Source organism: Myripristis murdjan, chromosome 5 (genome assembly GCF_902150065.1).
Source record: "Myripristis murdjan chromosome 5, fMyrMur1.1, whole genome shotgun sequence".
Lineage (NCBI taxonomy): Eukaryota > Metazoa > Chordata > Actinopteri > Holocentriformes > Holocentridae > Myripristis > Myripristis murdjan.
Genome location: NC_043984.1, coordinates 10,192,414 through 10,213,501, shown reverse-complemented (window position 1 = coordinate 10,213,501; position 21,088 = coordinate 10,192,414). Strand labels below are relative to the sequence as shown.

Sequence of the window (21,088 nt, the reverse complement as noted above, 5' to 3'; positions counted from 1 at the left end):
CGGTTCTGCTGTGCCTGTCACTTGTAATGCCAAGATGTCTTAAATATTAGCACATCTAACTTCATATTCATCACTCGTCATCACCTCTAGCACCTGCATGGGAGAATCATTGTTCAAATTTTAGTGTCGCTCAGGATCGTCTTTCCTCTCTCTCTCTCTTTCATCCTGACAAGTTCCTCATGCAGATTCTCTCCGCTTGTAATGAATGGCTTGATGGTGACAGTGCAGTCTTGCTGGATAGATATTGCAGTACATTCATTTTATTTTATTCATCTTTATTCAGCCTCCCTGCTCTTTTTTCAGCAGTATGCTGTTTCATATTCATAGAGTCTCACACATTCAAACTTGGGAGATTCCCAGTCTTCTACTCTCTTGGCCGCACAGCTGCATCAGGACAGCGCAAATCCAGTTTGGCTCCATCTAGTGGTGCGAACTCCTCCTCTTTTCAGTGAGCCGGATCCTTTGGCTCAATTCCCTTGATTTTTGTGGGCATAGATGTGGAAACTTGGGGTGCTAGAGAGAAATGGGTCCTGCAGGTGCTGGAGAATATGTGTGTTTCCTAATCACTAGGGTCCCCTGCACCCTTTCCTGCTGTTTAGCACTTTGCACAGAGTGCGGCGGCTGTTCCAGTGTTATGTAATCAAAACATTTCTTTTTTGTTTTATCCCTCATAAGCAACTTGTGTCTAGCATCTAATTGCTCATTTCCATGGGAGGATTATATATCAGTGCACTGAAAGCACACCTTCAACACGTGCCAGGGTGTGTTTACAAACAATATAAATTATAAGAGTTGGTTATATCCACTCATAGACACTATAAGAGTTTTATCGTAAATGGAAATAAGCTCATGGGAGCGTTCTTAATCCATTCATACAAAAAGTGTACTTTTTTATATTTCTCCAGCAAATTTTACAGCAAGAAATAAATGCAGTTAAAAATCCCAAATATTTGTGATCTAGTAATAGTTCTCAAAACAACTTAAAATTTGCTTAAATAGACAAGTAGAAAATCAGTACATGCCTGATCCATGGTGGTACAGGGACTTTCTTGCCCTAAGTAAAAGACAAAGGTGGTAGAGCATGTACCAAATTTTGTTACTGCAACGGCGTGGATTTGATTTTAGTGTGGATTTTAGTGTTATTGCATATCATCTCCCTTCTCTCCCCCTCGCTTTCCTGTTGATTGAATGATGATCGAGTTCAATGATCACTCTGACTGGCTGTTCCGCTTAGCAGATCAGAGCACAAGAGAAACTGAATTATATTTCACCCCTGCTTCTTTCTTCTTCGACAACCAAAGGACCAAGGGCTGACAACGCCAGTCCCATTTGCAGCTTCTTATATTCTCGGTGAGGAATTTACAAAATGTCTGGGGTGAGTGAGCGTAGTCTGTAAATGGTAAGCAAACGTTGCTTTGTGTACAGTTTGTATATCTGCATTCCTGTCTCTTTTGTTGAATGCCAAATACAGATTACTGCCACCTGCTGGTATGGAGAGTTATTTCCTCTCACGCAGGTACAGAACATACATGCTAGTTGACTGTTTGTGTAATCTTTATTGTGTGTTCAAGTGCAACTTTTTGGCGACGTGAGGCGACACAACAGGCCGCCTTTGAGGCCACTAGTTCTTTGATGTCGGTTTGGTGTGTCTGGGCCTGAAGACGACTGCAGTCAACTCAGGCAAACTTCTGAAACTCAGCTGCTGATGATACTCAGATTTAGGGGTGGAGGCTGCAGATTGCTGCCTGGAATATGAATGAAAAGAGCTCCTGCTCCTGTCATCAGATTCCAGCAATCAGCAGCCAGTTTTTTGTACCCACCACAGTGAGGTTGGGATAATTTTTGGGGGTGGCAAAAAGATTCCTGTTGAATTTTTGGGGTATGTGCCCCCCTTACCTCCCCTATTGGAGATGGCTGTCAGCATATAATGTTTTAAGTAGATGTTGGTGTTTGGTTCTTCTCTCTAAGGTTGAGTAAGAGAAATTAGGCCAAGCTAAAACTAAATCTCTCTTTCTTCTCAGAAATCTAAATTTCTCCCAAAGGACAAGTATCACATCCTTCCTGACTGTCTTCATTATCTTTTGTGACAAACGCAGTGGGAAGATACAAGAGAGTGGGTGGAAGAATCTGTAACTCTCAGTATGGACTGGGAATCAAATGGGGGTGCAGACGTTTGAGGTAGAGACTTCTAAAACTTTTCAAACAGTTTGAAACTCAGCAGGCCCTAATGGGAGAGTTGGGGCCCCTTGAAACTCGATAGTAAACTGTTTGGGCTGTGGCATTATCACTAACAGGGTTAGGGGTTTGATGCTCCCGCTGCAATGTCCCCTCCTTGGTGCTAAAAGCAGATACATGCTTGGTACTGTATGGTGCTTTAGATTAAAACGTCCACCAAATAGTGGCTGGCAGAAGGGTTGCTGTTTGATTCTTAGTTCACAGAGCAAGCAGGCCCTCTGTATGGAAAGGTTTTCAAAGATGACTATAAATGAAATGACTGTGTTTCAACCCCTAAGAAAAAGAGCTGAGAGAGCAAGGAGGGGGGAGTGCTCATGACTGTGGCTTTGTCACTTAACAATTTAGACCAGATGTCTTTCTAAACCTAGAAGATTCAACTTCATTTCACTGCTCTGTCTTTTATCTCCTCTGTCCTCAAGCTGACATCCTATTCTCCTCCCACAACCCTATCCTTCTGCCCAAAAGTTCATGTCATTGAGAAGTAACTTTTATTGGCTATTGCACATATAAGGAATTCAACCTAGTTGGTTATATAACTATACAGCCGGTACAGTGTACTGCTCACTATCAATGCTGATACCAGTTCTTATGAAAGCTACTCAAGGAATGGAGGTATTTTTGTGGAATGACTACTCATATTGTTAGGCTAAATCCATAAAAAAATAAAGCTGCCAACTGGAACCAAACATAGTTCTTCAGAAGACTATTTATAGTTCCACAAAGAACGCTTCACACCATGGTACCTTGAAAAGACATTTTTCTAAATGGTCCGGAGGTGCCTCAAAGAGCCATAAAAACGGCTCTCTGAGAACCCAGCAATGGTTCTTGGAAGAAGAGAAAAGAGAAAAGGTACATGCAAGTAGCAGGTAATTCCCATCTCTTAAACAAAAAGTAAAGGTGTCAAATGGAATCGAAAATAGTTCTATATAGCAGCGCCTTAAGAGAACCATTCACAACTCCACAAAGAACCTTTAAAGAGCCATTTCTTTGGTTCTCCAATGGATCCCCAATGGTGTTTCAAATTAAAAAAAAGGTGTTTGAGGGTTATCAAGAACCCTCAAACAAGAACATCAAGAACTTTATCTTGTCACTGAGTGGATCCCCAGCCACACCACAACAATGTACATATTTCTAATTCTCTAGCTGGTTGTTATATTATTACACATACAGATTGATGGGATGTATTATTTGAGCACACTTCTGTGTGTCTCCATGGTATATTTTTGTAGAAGTTTTAATCTCTGCATTTTTTAAGCCTTTCACTGCTTGAGATATGGCCAGCCTTGTCCCTGTCTTTTTGCTCTTCCGCCTGTCTGTCAGTCTGTCTGTCTGTCTGATAAGTTCACTCACTGAATGCGGAACAGCTATTTTTATATCTGCTCTCCTTTCATTAATATCTCTCTGCTGGGAGACAGACTAATGAGGCCTGGCTCTCTGATTGCTACATCACAAGTTTGTGCAACACATCAGACACTTTTTGTGCTACATCACAGTGGGTGTTCCACATCACAGGCTGCTGAACTACAGTTGCCACAACCACAGTATTTTAGAGTGAAGTGGGATATATTATTATTATATATTTTTCAATTATTATTCTAATATGGTGCCGTCACAGGAAAGTGAATTGGGAGAGATACAGTTGAATTAGCTAAGTTTTGAGTACATTTGAGATTTAGGTTAATTAGGAACTGGTTCCTTGCCAGTTTCCTCACCCTGGAGCGGCGAGGTCATAAGCAGCCAGGGGTGGAGTCCTTGACAGGAATGGACACACTGACCAATATGGGGATTGAACCTGTGAACCTTATAATTACAGAATGGTTTCCGAAGCCATCATGCCACCAAAGCCTAAATACAGTGGAGACAAAGCTGAACCACAACCACTGGCTGCTGTGAGACAGAAAAAATGGGTGTAGTACAGTCTTTTGGCCAGTGGGGGCTGTGTGGAGCACTTGCTAAACACAGGAACATATGGTGGTCATTGGGGCCAAATGGTATAAAATGATCATTACATGTATTTCCAAATATTTACTGGTAACCAGACTGCTACAGTTATTGTTACACGGGCCAGTATTTATAATAAAGACATAATTATAAGCTGAAATTAAACCGAGGGAGGAAAACAAAGCATTTTTTCCCCAAATGGCTCCAAATTGCATTCATCTAAGCACATAGAAATGTGTACCTTCTTAACCAATTTCTGGTCATTTTCACCAATACGCAATAAAAAGATTATTATAAATTAGAGAGTTTATTTTCTGGAAAAGTTCCATTGACTATTGTTCATTTGGGTCTGTTTTGCCCAGTTTTAGAGCTCTGTTTCGCCCCCTGTAGGTGGTCTCACATGTTCTTCTAAGTGGGATATCTCCCTGCTGCCACATGCAGTTAGGTTTATGGCCCTGGTTTAAGTTGCAGCCCTTTCTCTGCATTTGTGTGGTTATATATTTGTATACCAAGCGTCCTTGACATTAATATTTGATACTATTACTATGGCCTTGTATTATGGTGATTTTATTTTCTTTCCCCTTGAGAGGGAGCAGGAACTCTCTTGGCTCCGTCAACAACTGTCCTTGAGCAACGTACTTACACTCCAACTGCTTTCTGGCCGACAGCAGCAGACTGTGGATGTGCTGGCCAGCTCTGAGTGTGACTGTGTCAAACTGTACAAATTAGAAGCAGGGCGATGCTGGAAAAGAGCTTGCAGGCTCAGTTAACTCTCCCTAAAGGAAAGGACAGGGAAAGCAGCCATCATTTAGACCTTTCTCTGCAACTGGTTTAACTTTTCACTTGTATCTCTTTAGGACAGAAGTCAACTTGGAGTAGATTATCTTTCTGTATATTTTCAGCTGAACATTACGCACCATGACAACCTCATAGTTTATACTTAGTTGTATCACCATTATCTCCTTACTGCTGCCACCCCATCAGTCTCTGTCTCTCACACACTCACACTGTCTTTCAACACTGGTCGTCTTCTTCTGAATGCTGAATTTGCCACCTCTTTTTGACTGCCTTCTGTGCATCATAGTCTCTAACCTCTGGGCCATGGATAAAGATGCGGAACTGATGGTAACAAATTAATGAACTGACGGTTCAACATGGAAATATGCATTCAGCGTTGTGACCATAATCTTGTCAAAAGCACCACATCCAGTTCGGGCCAAGGTCTCCAAGGAACTCTAGGAGCGAGCAGATGGAGGAAAACCTAAGTGGTGTAGAAGCAGTGAAGGTCGCGAGCTGTTAATCCCTGTGGACAGAGTGGCAGACGATGGTAATGTTGTGTTGTGTGGCACGGCAGCAGCTTTGTAAAGACAAGGAGCTGTGTGTGAGGAACGCTGTGGACAGCCAGTGACTATACCCAATGAGGATTTTCCTTCATCATGAGTATGAATATTCACACATTTTACTTGGATGATACTTGTAAAAAGTACATTATCTATACTGGATACTTGTTTCATCAGAGTATTTGGCTCAGTCCCAGTAATAATCTCATTTGTAATGATAAGTTTCTCTGCTGTCCCAGAATTGTCCCAGACACTTTGTGTCCCAGGTGCAGTTTTTACTGTCCCTCTGACAATGGGACATCCTTTGTTTTGAGCACGTACTAAAGTGTCTTAATAATTGGCCTCAAGCAAAATGTCACAAGCATGTTGCATTTAATATATCAGAAATTTTTATTTTATTTTATTTTATTTTATTTTATTCTTTCATTGCATTTATATATTTATTTATTTGGCAAGCTGCCTCATGGCCTTGTTAATGGCTACAGTATAGCATTTGTGGTTAGAATTTCTATCTATTTTTCATACAGTTCTATTAATAACTTCTGTTCTGTGTGTGTGAACACAGCTGCTCTCTCTTTCCTTTATGCTCTTATTAAGTTAGAAATCTACTGCTTTTTACCACTGTGCGTGCTCACATATTAACTGTGAAAGCTTGGACATAATTAGCCTTAGCCTGTAAAACAAGTGATTTTCTGTAGTCAAACTTCAGGACCTAGGAACTTTAAGACTTCCTGTATTTCCTGTACCCACAACCTAAGCTAAGCATGATGAACTGGTTTGCAATCTTTTCTGTAATTTCCCATCGCTAGTGTTCATGATAGTCATAACAATTGAAGAAATAAATGAATATGAGCATCACTACAGGCAACAGTTCACTTCATTTTGCTAAACCAGGCTTTCCAAGCATTTATCTGCTGGCTATTAGAAGTCAGTCTCCTTACACCCATAAACTCTTGTGATTTGGGGCAAGTTCCCAGTTGGTTTGGATTACATTCTGACTCGTCATGAATGGCACCACAGTTGAAAGAAAAGCACTGGAGTCAAAGAGTGAAGCTGTAAACATTGTAAAATAAGGAGTGTTTTCTAAATTTGACTGTGAGTGTTTTCTCAGTGGCCTGGCAGGGTTGCTTTTTACTCTCACATTGATAAAGCTTGTTGAATGGGACTGAAGTGAAATGAGATAATATCCCATCAGTGTGATGAAAGGGTCGCCTCAAAGCAGAGTGGTAAATGTGTCTCCAGCCATTATCCACCTGTTAGAATGGTTATGTAACTACTCTGCCTCAGCACACCACTGGTGACAAGAGGTGACAAGGGTGACACACACACACACACACACACACACACTGACACAGAATATAATGATCCCTCTTAGAGCATCCTCCACGCCACAGGCTTGGGTTCTGCTGCAGTCTCCATAGTAACAGCATCCACGTCCATAGCAACCATATCTGTGTCAGTGCTGCTGGTGACAGAGTGTCCTGTTCCCAGGTGCCATGGCGACAAACGCTGACAGACAGACCGTCAGAGGCGACACTTAGCACAACAGAACACACACACACACACACACACACACACACACACACACACACACACAGAAAGACACACAAAGCTTCCAACATGCATTCACTATCCCTCACTGCTAGCCAGAAAGCTGCTGCTACAATTCAATCCAAACCAATCCAACCTAACTTTATTTATAAAGAGCTTTAAAATAACCACAGAGGCCCAAAGTGCTGTACAGTAAGATAAAAACGAACAAATACGAACAAATAAAATCAACAACTTACGCAGTGAGAAAGCCTGTCTAATGTGCAACGGCAAATTGCTCCAGAGATTTGGAGCTGCGACAGCAAAAACCCGATCCCCTCTGAGCTTGAGCCTGGTTTTAGGCACCACCAAAGAGCTGACCTGAGCGAACGGGTTGGGGTATAAGGGTGAAGCAGCTCAGAGAGGTAAGGTGGGGCAAGACCATTTAGAGTTTTAAAAGCAAATAAGAGAATTTAAAAATGAATCCTAAAGTGTACAGGCAGCCAGTGGAGTGAGGCTTAAATGGGTGAAATGTGCTCATGCTTGCGTGTGCCAGGTTAAAGACGTGCAGCAGCGTTTTGTACTAGCTGCAGACGAGCCACAGAGGACCCACTAACCCCCATATAAAGTGCACTGCAGTAATCCAGCCGAGTAGTGATAAAGGCATGGATTACTCTTTCAAAGTGCTTTCTTTCAAGAATTGGCTTTATTTTGGCCAGCTGCCTCAACTGGAAAAAAAAAACAAACAAAAAAACAACTTGATTTTACTACAGCCTTAATCTGACTGTCAAGCTTAAAGTTGATGACATGTGGAGAAAATTAGAGATGCCTTGTCAAACATAGAGGAAATCTTTCATAAAATCTGTCCAAAGTGAATTGTTATTGGTCTAATGCAGTGGGTATCAACATTTTTAGCACGTGACCCCTTCAAACAAAGGAAGCTCCTGCCACAGGCTGCATCTGCAGAGCAGTAAAGCATCCACATAAAGAATGACCACCTTTATGGGGTTGTTTCTTGTCTGATACCAAGACTGAACTGTCAACTCGTTACTCTGTTTTCATCTTCAGTTTGACATCACCTCTACTCTAACTCAATTCAAAGAGGGGGCTGTATTTTTTATAGACAGATGTATCCGCCTGGATCTAACGTCATTTTAAGTGGACACTGATGCGTAGCCATGCCAACATACTGGCTTTGTCTGATTTTTAAGAGTGGAGCAGAGCGAGGCAAAAACTACAATGTTGGGCGATATTGAGAAAACATGCCCTCTGTGTGAAATAAATTTGTAAAGCTATTTGGCTCTCAGTCTCTGGCGCAGCTTGATTACGTCAACAATGTTTGTTCTGCCCTTCAACGGTGCTGACTGGCTTGATTAGTTTTTCAACCGAGAAATCTCTGAATCTGAATTGAGCAGCACCATGGGGCCAGATGCGTAAAACTTGTGTGGAGTCATAACTAAAACTGTGTGTACGTGCAAAGACAGAAATATGCATATGCATTTATAAAGCCATGTGTATGCATGGCTCTGTTTTATAAATCTCAGTATTTGTGTAATACTTTGCACTTGCTCAAGCCTAATGCCTACTCCCACAATTAGCCATAAATGTAGGTTGACACGCCCCTAATTAGATCATTTCCATAAATATGCGTGTTGCTGACCATTCACCTTTTTAGAAATGGCAGCTAAAAGGACAGCACGGCCCAGAGCTGCCATCTCTGTCATTACACACAGCCATGACGCACAGCTCAGCCTGTTAATAGTGCTCATCATAATGACTATTAACTGATCACACATGTTCCCCTAAATAAATCCACCCATCAGTGAATCTGTATTATGTGTGACACAGTGCAACACACACATTCTCATCCCTAAATATAATAATTACAAAAAAAAAAAAAAAAAAAAAAAGATGGATAGGCTTGTACAAAATCATACATGGACAATGAAACTGGATGTTAATGACACCTGGTATGCTGAAATAATAAAATTACAACAATAATGTTGCATAAATTCCCACTTTCATGTTATTTTCTATCACTTCTCAGCCTGCAGACAAAGTTCTAGTGTGAGGGAAGGTATGCACATTCTCATTGCACCTTCTTTTTTTAAAATTTATTTTATTATTATTATTTTTTTTTATAAATACTGATTTCTGTGTGTGTAAAAATGGCGTATGTATTTTTTCTTCTTTTTTGTGTTACCACCAAGGCCCAACACTTTTAAGATTTCTCTGTATTTGCTGTGTATGTTTGTGTTTTGTTCTATTGTATTCAAAATCAATAAGCACCTATACAAAAAACAACAACAACAACAAAAAACAACCATTCACTTATGCACATACACGCACACACACACACACACACATACATACCACACCTTCCTAGTGTGGAATACCACCAAAGTGCCTGTGAGCAAGGCCACCGAGCCGCTGTGTGACTCTGTGTACCAGCATACTCAGGCAAGGATTAGGATTTAGAAATTAGGATTATTTATTTACATAACACTTTGATGTGGGTGTGCAGGTTGCTCAGTAGTGTGTGACTCCTGACCTCCTTACTGTGGCCTGGTGATTTCACTGTCGCACTGGGGCTGTAACACACTGCTGCTAGATGTGTCTGCATTCGGATTTCAGCAGGAAGTGGACAGAGCAGAGGGGAGTCTGGTCTGAACCGGACTTGTTTGTTTGTGTGTTGGTTTTGACAGTCACATTTGCTATGGAATGGACACAATTTTGGATAATTTAACATGTTACAAAATATAACAACCTAAGATCACATTTTAACTAGTGCCTATGTAGCCTACATAACTTCATTCAGTGATAAATCTTGAACTTAACGGCCCTTCATCAAAGATGAAGTTCACAAGTTCACAAGTTAGTTCCGTAGTCTGCTACATTTTTACACCCACACGCTCACCTTGAGTCAAAAACAGCAAATCCCCAGTCTGAGAAATGTAGAAAATCACAAACTGAAGCAGGAATAGAGGAGGCATGTGGAGAGAAAGCACACCAGGAAAGTGATCTACAACATTTCGTCATGAAATAACTGTAGGAATACACTGAACATCACACACTGAGGAAATGTGACTGTCACAGAATCTGAAGAGAGATGTTTGCATTTGGGGGGGTGGGGGGGGTAATATCACATTTTTCAAAATGGGCAAACTATCTCTTTAATGACAGTTGTTAAGGTCTTTCGTTGACTTTACCTCCATACTGAGGTGCACTCACAGCAGAGAGTCCTGGTGGTGATGTATGACAGCGACAGCGTTCATTGACTAGTGCAGGGAATAACTGATCACATGAAACCAGAGGAAGAAGCTCTAACCCAAATCTGCTGCCGCCCCGTCCCACATGAACTGATAGAAATAGCACCGTTCTAGGTCGCTCCTAAATAACCACAGACCTAACTTCATGACAGAGTGTGTGTGTGTGTGTGTGTCTGTATATGTGTGCGTCAGGCTTCCTGAAACACTTTTTTCCATTAAGGTGATTGAAACTGTCTCATGCAGTGGATGCATGAGACAGAAGAACACAAGAACATCAGCAGCTCCAGAGAGGCGACGGGAGGGGCTTTAACTGCTGCCATAAGCATTTTATATGATTGATCTTTGCTTTCATACTCTTGTTTTATGAATTTCTGCTCGCATTCATTCAGAAAAAAAACACACACTACGCCCCCCCTGCCTAAAGAATCTGATTAGTATTGTTTTTGGTGGAAGCATGAAATGTCACATGGTTTAAATGCGGTTTCAGAGCGAGGCTGTGTGTGTCTGAACTATTTGTGGAGAATCACTGTCCTGTCCTTAAAACAAGGTCACAGACCTAGTAGAGCACTTCATTATAAACCAAATCTCTGTTCACCTCTCAGTACACACACACACACACACTCCCAGGCATGCACCTACCTGCCACAGAGATAAGTCTCATAAAGTGTACTGTACATTGATTTTGTGGTCTATTTTCCAACAAGATGTATGTCTCTCCTCTGAGGAGGAATTGAGTGCTTTTGTCCTTGGCCTTGTAAAGTGATTATTTATCGCTCCAGCCATCCTTTTTCTGACACCAACCAGGTCAGAGCAGCACAATAATTTGGCACTAAATATAATAGCAGCATTGTTGTGAATACAGTGTATTAATATCAAGGCAGGGCAAGGTACAGGAGGTGGTCAGACATCACACATTTTCTCTCTGGGGAAAATCAGTGGGGTTTAATTATGATCACACAGTTGTTATCTGAATTTGTTTGCTGCAGTATTTTGGACATTATTAGGATGTTTTAAACCATATTTTGTTTTTGCATTTGTCTAAAATCAGTCTATAATAATTATCTGCCACAGTCAGAAGCTCCTACTGTCCATTCCACTGCAGACTGCAACAACCTCTTGCTGTTTTACGCATCTATTGAAGGCGTGCCATGCAAAATTAACCCTAAGAACCACCATAAGTGACGATCCTTACACTTCAGCAAACAAAAACCATGCCATAAGTATGGAATTTGATACCTGAGTCTGCATGGGTCTCATCACTGAACCCTTTAGACTCCACTGACAATAAAACATAGAATAAGCACATTTGATGGTTGACTCAGTATGACTTCATCATGTAGCCAATCAGCAACTCTAATGGGGTCTATTTTCACTTTTCTGTTTCTGCACACCAGTGCGTAGCCAAATTCTGCAATTCTAGATCCAAGTAATTTTCTCCGTGGGGAAAATCCATGGGGTTTTCACATAACTGTCCCTATCACAGTGTCTTTTTTAAGCTGGCATTAAAAACTTGGACATGTCTCTTGTAAGTGGGACTGGATCCACTGAATTGATGCCGTTGCTTTCAAACCCAAATTATTATTTGAGCTCAGCCTGATAAATGTACAACCAGGGTCATTCTAGCCGGCTGCTTGAGCAATAAAAAATAGCTGGTTAGCTAGCCACCATGTCCATTTCTTTGACCAATCTACTCTCTTTGTTCAAGGACAACAGCAAAAGAGGAGAGTTACTGCAACTGTGCTTGTGTGCAAAAAACTTCAGCAATTTGTTTTTTTAAAAATACACCGATAATGTTTAGGTAATAAAAAGAATGATTTTTTGTTGTTGTTGTTATACAAACAAATGTCAAAATGTTAGTTATTTTGACGGAATAAGGAAAGCCCCGTTCATTTCTCCCATAGATGACAGATTTGGAACTCTTGAAAACGCCAACAAATCAGAGACAAATGACAATGTGACTTTGGAGGCATATACTGTCATAGTAAAAATGAATATTAGTGCATAGAAAGTAGGTAATTGTCTACACCTCTACATGATACCAGCATTTTCCTTACTCAGGTGAGGTATTTTCACATGGCATAGCCTCATTTTGCTTTAATTTGTGAAACCATGAGGCCCCGCTCCATCCACAATTCATCCACAATACTGTATTTGTGATTGGATGAGTTAGCTAATGAAGCTGCTGCTGCCATCCCTTTTCCAAATGGTTTTAACCCAAATGACCAGACTCTGTTCCGTGAAATGAACAAACGAAGCGCAAGCTTAAAGGTTTTCTGCCCGACAAGAGATCCCTTCCTGGAATGAACAGCAGCTAAATTTAAGCTTTGCCCCCTCTCTCTTTCTGTCCCAGTGGATACAGAGGGGAAGAGGCTGAAGGGAGGTATCCAGAGGAGCACAGAGACCGGCCTGGCTGTAGAGATGCCCAGCCGGACCGTCCGCCAGGCCAGCCACGAGTCCATAGAGGACAGCATGAACAGCTACGGCTCCGAGGGAAAGTGAGTAACACATCCTGCTGCCGCCTGAAAAATGTTTATACCTCTAATCCTCTACTGCAGTGAAAAGTAACCCAGTCAACTTACCTGGAGCCAAAAGATTACATCATTCAACTGGCTCAGGATTATGTGACAATAGCAATTTGTCCATGGTGAAAATGATGTGTCATGTGAAAAGGTTACAGCATTGTTAAAGCTGAACTTTGCTGGAGTGTTGCGCTGTATGGTTCCCTGTGTGTAATGAATCCACATGGTGGTGAAATCTCCTCATTAGTTGCTCTGTGCTCCCCTGGGCTGATCATCCACAATACTGTATTTGTGTCTCTCCATTCACCTCCATAGCAGCACAGCTCCCAAAATAACACTTTTAGCACATAAACTAATGCGAACAAAGCAGGTTCTGGATGAACAGCCCAGGGGAACACAGCAACTAATGAGCATGTTTTGCCACCATGTGGACTAAACTTTAAGCAACTCTGATATGATAAGGGATAATCCCTCAGCTTGTTTTTATCATGTGAATCTGTTTTCTGCAGAATTTTGGGCATTACTGGGATATTTTTTAAACCACTTTTGAAGTTGCATTTGTCCAAATCCACCAATGTGTCTACCCCAGTCAGAGGCTCCTTCTCTCAATTCCACTGCAGGTTTGCCCGACATCGTGCTGTTTTCAGAATCTGTCGAAGATGCACGATGCAAAATTAACAAGGGTTGCCTTACATGAGCACCCTTCAGCCTCAGCTAACAAAAAATATGCAATGAAGCGTGAAATTTGATGGTTAAGTGTACGTGGTTCTCATCATCAAACTCTTTTGACTCCACATACCAAAAAAAAAAAAAAAAAAAAAAAAACATGGAATAAACACATTTCATGGTTGACTCTACATGATTGTCATTGTTGGCGGGACTCAACAAAGTGAATGCTTATTCCATGTTTTTGTCAGTTGAATCTAAACGCTGCTCAATTCAATCGACCCTCAATTTTACATTGCGCACCTTTAAAAACATACCGTCGCCTTGACTAACATAAAACATTATGCTCAGTAGAATATGCATTTCATTTTTTTCTTACATGACTTTATCATGTGGCTAATTAGTAACTCTAATGAAGACGAGCTTCACTTTTTCCTTTACTGCACACACATACTTGTGGTGGCAGGGAAGAGGCAAAATGAAACTGGATTGTATGCGAAGAGATCGTTTTTGTATTTCCTGCCGTTCTGTTCTGACAGAATGAAACGACTCTTGATTCGATTGCAGCTGCAGTGATTGCGGCTTTATGATGTCACATTAGGAGAAAAACATGTTTAAAATGATGTGCTACATCAGTCAATGCAGCAGTATATCTCTGAGCTGCTTTTAATGGATTTTGATAAACAATGGGAGCTCTGGCAAATCTGCAGCAGAACACAGACTGACATCTGTGGGTTTATATTTTTCACTGGCAATAATGGCTATAAAAAATATACTAGTTATTTTTTTAAAGGACACCAGTGATTTTGCATGTTGAACTTAATATAAAGTTCACATTTCTGCTAATCTTTTCCCAGAGCAAGCACTCATATTTTAGAACTCTGATATCATTTTCCCTCCCTTTTATCCAGCCATTGGTTTCCATTCATTCCACTACGATGTGAAAATTAACATTCAGAGACTTCAAACTTTCTTCACACCAGTACTCCATCACCGTAATAAAGTCGTCCACATTAGGTTCCCTAAAAGCAGCAGCGCTGTTGTATTTTGATGACTTGAAACTGGGTGCAGTGAAACGGTCTCCTCTGCCAGAAAAGAGCCCCCGAGGAAAGGTTTGCTTTTCACAGGGAGAGTTTGATCCAGGAGCTGCAGAGTCTACATGGTATTTTTTCTGTGTAGCTTTGGACTCTCCATGTATTTGCACTTCCCCTGTCTATTTGCTCATGCATTTTTATTTTTTTTTTTTACCTCCACCAAAAGTGCTCTGTTTTTGCACCTGTCAGTCTGTCTGTCAGCAGGATGTCTCTGGAATTTATGAACGGATTTCCATTAAATGTGGTAGACAGATAGATATACAGATATCAGAACTACATGAAACTGAGTTAGAGACATGATTACAAATCCTCAGGTAATGTCAAGAGGGTTAAGAAACCAATCTCACTTCAAAATGCAGTGATAGGAATGGTGGGTGCCACAACAAGACGGAGGATTTCTCAGTGCTGTCAAAAGTTTACGCTCTCCAAGTGCCTACTGGCTTTCTGTTTATTCTTCTTTTGACTCCCACCCATCTGTGCATATCTGTTCTGTATCTAACACAACCCATGAATGAACCGTGGCAGGCGAGGTTTTGGTGATGGCACAGAGGTAACATGCTGCAAAGCCCAGTGGAAAAGCAGCGATGACATCAGCAGTGCTAGTGGAGTACTACAGCTGGACATGCACGCATACACAGATCTCTGCCAGGACCGGCTGCCAGATAGATTCCTGCTGTTGCATAACAACATTCGACAGATAGGCAGGCCGGGGCTGGACTGGGGTCGGGTGCGGTGGTGCGTCAGGCAGTGGATTTACATGCACATTAATATTTTGTCTGTATCTCTGATATTGCGCTGCAGGTGAACAGGCTGTCTTCCGTACAGACACTAAAGGGCAGTGGCTGCATAAGGGCAAGGTTGTGTGAAACTGAGAGAAATTATTTCATCATCTTCACCTTTACTATCGCCTGCTCTGACAAAAATATATAGGATACCAAAGTGTATGTTAACCCTTTGAAACCTGGGGATGAACTTTTTCCCCCTTTTCTTAATTTCCCTCAAAATTTACTTACTTTATTTATTTTTCTTTCTTTCTTACAATTTTCTTGCAGTGTTTATATATATATATATATATATATATATATATATATATATATATATATATAATTTTGTGGTCATTTGAGCATTGTAGGGTCATTTTATGGTAGTTTTTATGTAATTAAATGTCAGTCCATAATTTCATATATATATATATATATATATATATATATATATATATATATATATACAGTACATGCCAAAAGTTTGGACACACCTTCTCATTCAATGCGTTTTCTTTATTTTCATGACTATTTACATTGTAGATTCTAACTGAAGGAATCAAAACTATGAATGAACACATGTGGAGTTATGTACTTAACAAAAAAAGGTGAAATAACTGAAAACATGTTTTATATTCTAGTTTCTTCAAAATAGCCACCCTTTGCTCTGATTACTGCTTTGCACACTCTTGGCATTCTCTCGATGAGCTTCAAGAGGTAGTCACCTGAAATGGTTTTCACTTCACAGGTGTGCCTTATCAGGGTTAATTAGTGGAATTTCTTGCTTTATCAATGGGGTTGGGACCATCAGTTGTGTTGTGCAGAAGTCAGGTTACTACACAGCCGACAGCCCTATTGGACAACTGTTAAAATTCATATTATGGCAAGAACCAATCAGCTAACTAAAGAAAAACGAGTGGCCATCATTACTTTAAGAAATGAAGGTCCGTCAGTCCGGAAAATTGCAAAAACTTTAAATGTGTCCCCAAGTGGAGTCGCAAAAACCATCAAGCGCTACAACGAAACTGGCACACATGAGGACCGACCCAGGAAAGGAAGACCAAGAGTCACCTCTGCTTCTGAGGACAAGTTCATCCGAGTCACCAGCCTCAGAAATCGCAAGTTAACAGCAGCTCAGATCAGAGACCAGATAAATGCCACACAGAGTTCTAGCAGCAGACCCATCTCTAGAACAACTGTTAAGAGGAGACTGCGCCAATCAGACCTTCATGGTCAAAGAGCTGCTAGGAAACCACTGCTAAGGAGAGGCAACAAGCAGAAGAGATTTGTTTGGGCCAGGAAACACAAGGAATGGACATTAGACCAGTGGAAATCTGTGCTTTGGTCTGATGAGTCCAAATTTGAGATCTTTGGTTCCAACCGCCGTGTCTTTGTGAGACGCAGAAAAGGTGAACGGATGGATTCCACATGCCTGGTTCCCACTGTGAAGCATGGAGGAGGAGGTGTGATGGTGTGGGGGTGTTTTGCTGGTGACACTGTTGGGGATTTATTCAAAATTGAAGGCACACTGAACTAGCATGGCTACCACAGCATCCTGCAGCATCATGCCATCCCATCCGGTTTGCGTTTAGTTGGACCATCATTTATTTTTCAACAGGACAATGACCCCAAACACACCTCCAGGCTGTGTAAGGGCTATTTGACCAAGAAGGAGAGTGATGGAGTGCTGCGGCAGATGACCTGGCCTCCACAGTCACCCGACCTGAACCCAATCGAGATGGTTTGGGGTGAGCTGGACTGCAGAGTGAAGGCAAAGGGGCCAACAAGTGCTAAACACCTCTGGGAACTCCTTCAAGACTGTTGGAAAACCATTTCAGGTGACTACCTCTTGAAGCTCATGGAGAGAATGCCAAGAGTGTGCAAAGCAGTAATCAGAGCAAAGGGTGGCTATTTTGAAGAAACTAGAATATAAAACATGTTTTCAGTTATTTCACCTTTTTTTGTTAAGTACATAACTCCACATGTGTTCATTCATAGTTTTGATTCCTTCAGTGAGAATCTACAATGTAAATAGTCATGAAAATAAAGAAAACGCATTGAATGAGAAGGTGTGTCCAAACTTTTGGCCTGTACTGTACATATATATATATATATATATATATATATATATATATATATATATATATATATATATATATATATATGTATATATTATTAATTTATATTTTTATTTCTATCACATTTATGATATTTTTTTCTCTGACACTGTACAACAGGGGCACAGTCAAATTGTTGGCTAATTTTCTCATTTTTTTCTGGTGATTTACTAATGATTTTTGAATTTGCTCCTCACCTTTGTCACATTTCTTAAAAAAAAAAAAAATCAAGCGGTTGCAATATTTTGGCATGTAGCAGACAGTGAAAATATTAACTCTGTGGATTCCCGAGCATCAAAATAACATGCTGCTAATGAGCACAGCAATAATGGAGTAATAATGAGAAAGCATCAGAGAAACAGAAAGACAGATGGACAGAGAGAGAGAGAGAGAGAGAGAGAGAGAGAGAGAGAGAGACAGAGAGAGAGAGAGAGAGAGAGAGAGAGAGAGAGAGAACACCAGAAAGATAGTGTCTCTGCACCATTATATTCAGGAATATATTGGTTGTTTTTATTTCTCATGCTACATATTAACAGTAGTTATTTATTGATGCAATTATATTTATTTTTCCCTTTCCTGTGTGTAGATGCTTTGACAACACTGTCACATCACATCTGCCATTCTGCCAGTAATGGAAGCTGAACTGAATTAAACTGAAAGAGAAAGCATCCGATAGGTAGACAAAAAGACGAAGAGAGAGAATACATGAGAGAGATAGAGACAGACAGACAGAGAGAGAGAGAGAGAGAGAGAGAGAGAGAGAGAGAGAGAGGGAGCAACAAAGAGAGAGAGGGAAGAGGAGATCGAGCGACGTAGAAACAGAGTAAGAGCGACAGAGAGCTGTAATCAGAGTCTGTCCAGCTGGGTCGTGTCTCTGTGGATTAAACAGCTGGCACACACACACATACACACACACACACACACACACATACACACACACAGTTTACTGTCGCACTGAATCTGAAAAATGCCACAAACTCTAAAGCAATAATGTCATCCTTACACACATTATCTTCTTATGTATCTAGACGGGTAGATATGTTGAACTTCAGTGACCCGAAGTGCCCTCTTTTCGACTGGCAGAGATGTTTTTCATTCACAGCTTTACAGCACAATTGAATTCTGGTAGAGAGTTGGGTTGTATAGCTCTCTGGGTGTCATATGAGTCCACATGGTGGTGAAATCTCCTCATTAGCTGCTCTGTGCTCCCCTGGGCGGATCATCCACAACACTGTGTTTGTGTCTCTCCATTCACTTCCATAGCAAAACAGCTCTCAAAATAACACTTTGAGCACATAAAGTGGACAACTAAGCGGAATATGCCAGTATATATATATATAACAAAAAAAAAAAAATCCTGGTGCCCATTTTTTGAGGAAATTAATAAGAAATTTTGTTGTTATTTTTGTAGCTGAATTGGAAAGTAGAAACAACAGTGAGCCTCTGCAGGACACTTCTGTGTAGTAACCTTGCACCTGGAAGAAACAATCTCACTGCACTTTAACAAATAATTGTAATCACATGGAGAAAAAAAAAGGGTAGCAGTATTTGTTTTTTACATTGGCGTAAACCCACTTTATGCCAATCCAGCACTCTGCATTAGCAGCTCAGGAGAGCACAGAGCAGCTAATGAGGATATTTTACTACCATGTGGACTCGGATCAAACCCAGGGAGCTAGGCAACCCAACAATCCAAGTTCAGTTTTGCTTTAAGTTTTTCTCTATTAACCATGACAACCATTAAAACTGACCCCGGTTGTTTTTGTTAACCTAACCTCTAGCTAACCTTTTCACGTGGTGTTTTATGGAGAAATGTAAACCTAGTATTATTATTATTTATGTCTCTCAGACAGAGCCACTAAATGGAAAAATGTAAATTTATGTTATTCTAGGGTCCTGTGCATCATCTCTTACAGGGGACACGGAGCTGGGCTGTAAGACTGGCTGCAATATGACATCATTGCCTGTCTCTCTTCCTCTGTGTGTGTGTGTGTGTGTGTGTGTGTGTCTGTCAGGTCTTTGGCTGGCTCTGCTGATTGAAAAGCTCGGTGCTTACGTATGCAGTGCCATGAATAAGCACTTTGTTAGCAAACACCATCCAATCACACTTATGAGCTTCTTGATTCATGACCAAAGGAGTATGTGTGTGTGTGTGTGTGTGTGTGTGTTTTGCATCAGCAAGACATGAGACATGCAAACACACTTGACCGTAGACCTTTTTGCTGTGTGTTAAATGACCCCTGTTGTAAGAGTTTTCCCTCTGTATACATGTGTCACTCAAGATGTTAAAAACAATACTTAATTTTGTTTGAGGGGCCATTATTGTTCTTTGTTATAAACATTATTGTTGCAGTTTGCAGCATTTGAACTGGAAAGCCTCCACTCAGCAGGTTCAGCTCACCTGTCAGGCCTGCCAGTCTGTCAGGCTCCAGGGACTGTGGGGACTGAAAAGTTCATTCACATCTAAACAGCTTTTATTTGAAAACATCAGGAAGAACATTGTTTTTTCTCTGATCGCTTTAATCTCTCTGTCGCTCTTCACCTGTCTCTTGGCTCCTGTCTTTCTGTCCATCCGTCTCTCTGTCTTGATCCCTCTCTGTCTTGTCTTGTCTTGCTCTCTCCATCTGTCTGAATCACTTTCATCTCTCTCGCTGCCCCATCTCTCTCATTTTCACTTCCTTTGGCCTGTCTTCTGAATTTCCTGAAAAAGCTGGAGATGTCACCACTTTTGTCCTCTCTCTTAATATCCTCTTAGGCTCAAATCCAAGATATAAAAGGATTTGTAGGATCAGGTCAAGGCATTTGCCCTCATTGCAGGGGTGCATGACTAATGAGCTAATAAACTATTACAGTTTTAGGACATTCTAGGTTACCGCTTATCTTTGATTTCTATTTAATTAATTAACTAAGCAAATGTCTAGACCACTGGAAATATATAGTCCAAGTTTACTTTACTTTGCTTGACTTGACTTGACTTTACAGGCCCACAGTTTACAGGAAATGAAATAGGTCGACACACCCCTGGCCCTGACCTCAACCCTAATAAGAAAGAAAATAATACATCCTCCCAAAACCAAACTCTGATAGGGAGAAAAATCAGTAATCTCTGGTACTTTTAAGTTGATTTCCAAATGTTAAAACAAAAGGCTAAAGACAAACACTAGTTAGAAAAAGTGTTACAAACATTTCAAATTCACAAACTCCTGAATATTCCCTAAAGATCCAGTCGGGCATTGTCATTAACAGTCCATTCAAGCAATCTTTCGGTGGTTCACTTTCATGTCAGTTTTTTACTGTTTCAGGAAATACAATTTGACTTTGGCTCTTCCTTGTTGTTGGCTGTGTGGCAGACTTCTCTCCTCCTTCCCAGCAGCCGAGCAGAAAAATATCAAACAAGTTGTCGAGAAACTATCCAGGCTTTCTGCAGCTTCTTGCTTACTGTTATCTGGCCACAGTCAAGCAGCTACTGGTTTTCAGCCATAAAACCGCTAATAAGTCCTTTTGAAAGTGGAACGCTTACCAAATAGTCCCATCACTCTTGAAATTATCCACTGTTCCCACACACCCAGATTCACTGCTGCTGCCGGCTGGACTGCTGAGCACATTGCGGTTGTGT

General features: G+C 40.9%; 1 protein-coding gene across 4 annotated transcripts in view; it reads left to right on the top strand.

Moving 5' to 3' along the window:
* Positions 1–21,088, top strand: part of rims4 (regulating synaptic membrane exocytosis 4) — a 51,197-nt gene that overhangs the window by 18,426 nt on the left and 11,683 nt on the right. The window contains exon 2 of one of the 4 annotated variants that reach the window (XM_030052121.1): positions 12,666–12,810. In XM_030052121.1, coding sequence (XP_029907981.1) covers positions 12,666–12,810 — 145 coding nt within the window. The remainder of the gene's footprint in view (positions 1–12,665; positions 12,811–21,088) is intronic. The other 3 variants (XM_030052118.1, XM_030052120.1, XM_030052119.1) reach the window with 3 other exon arrangements.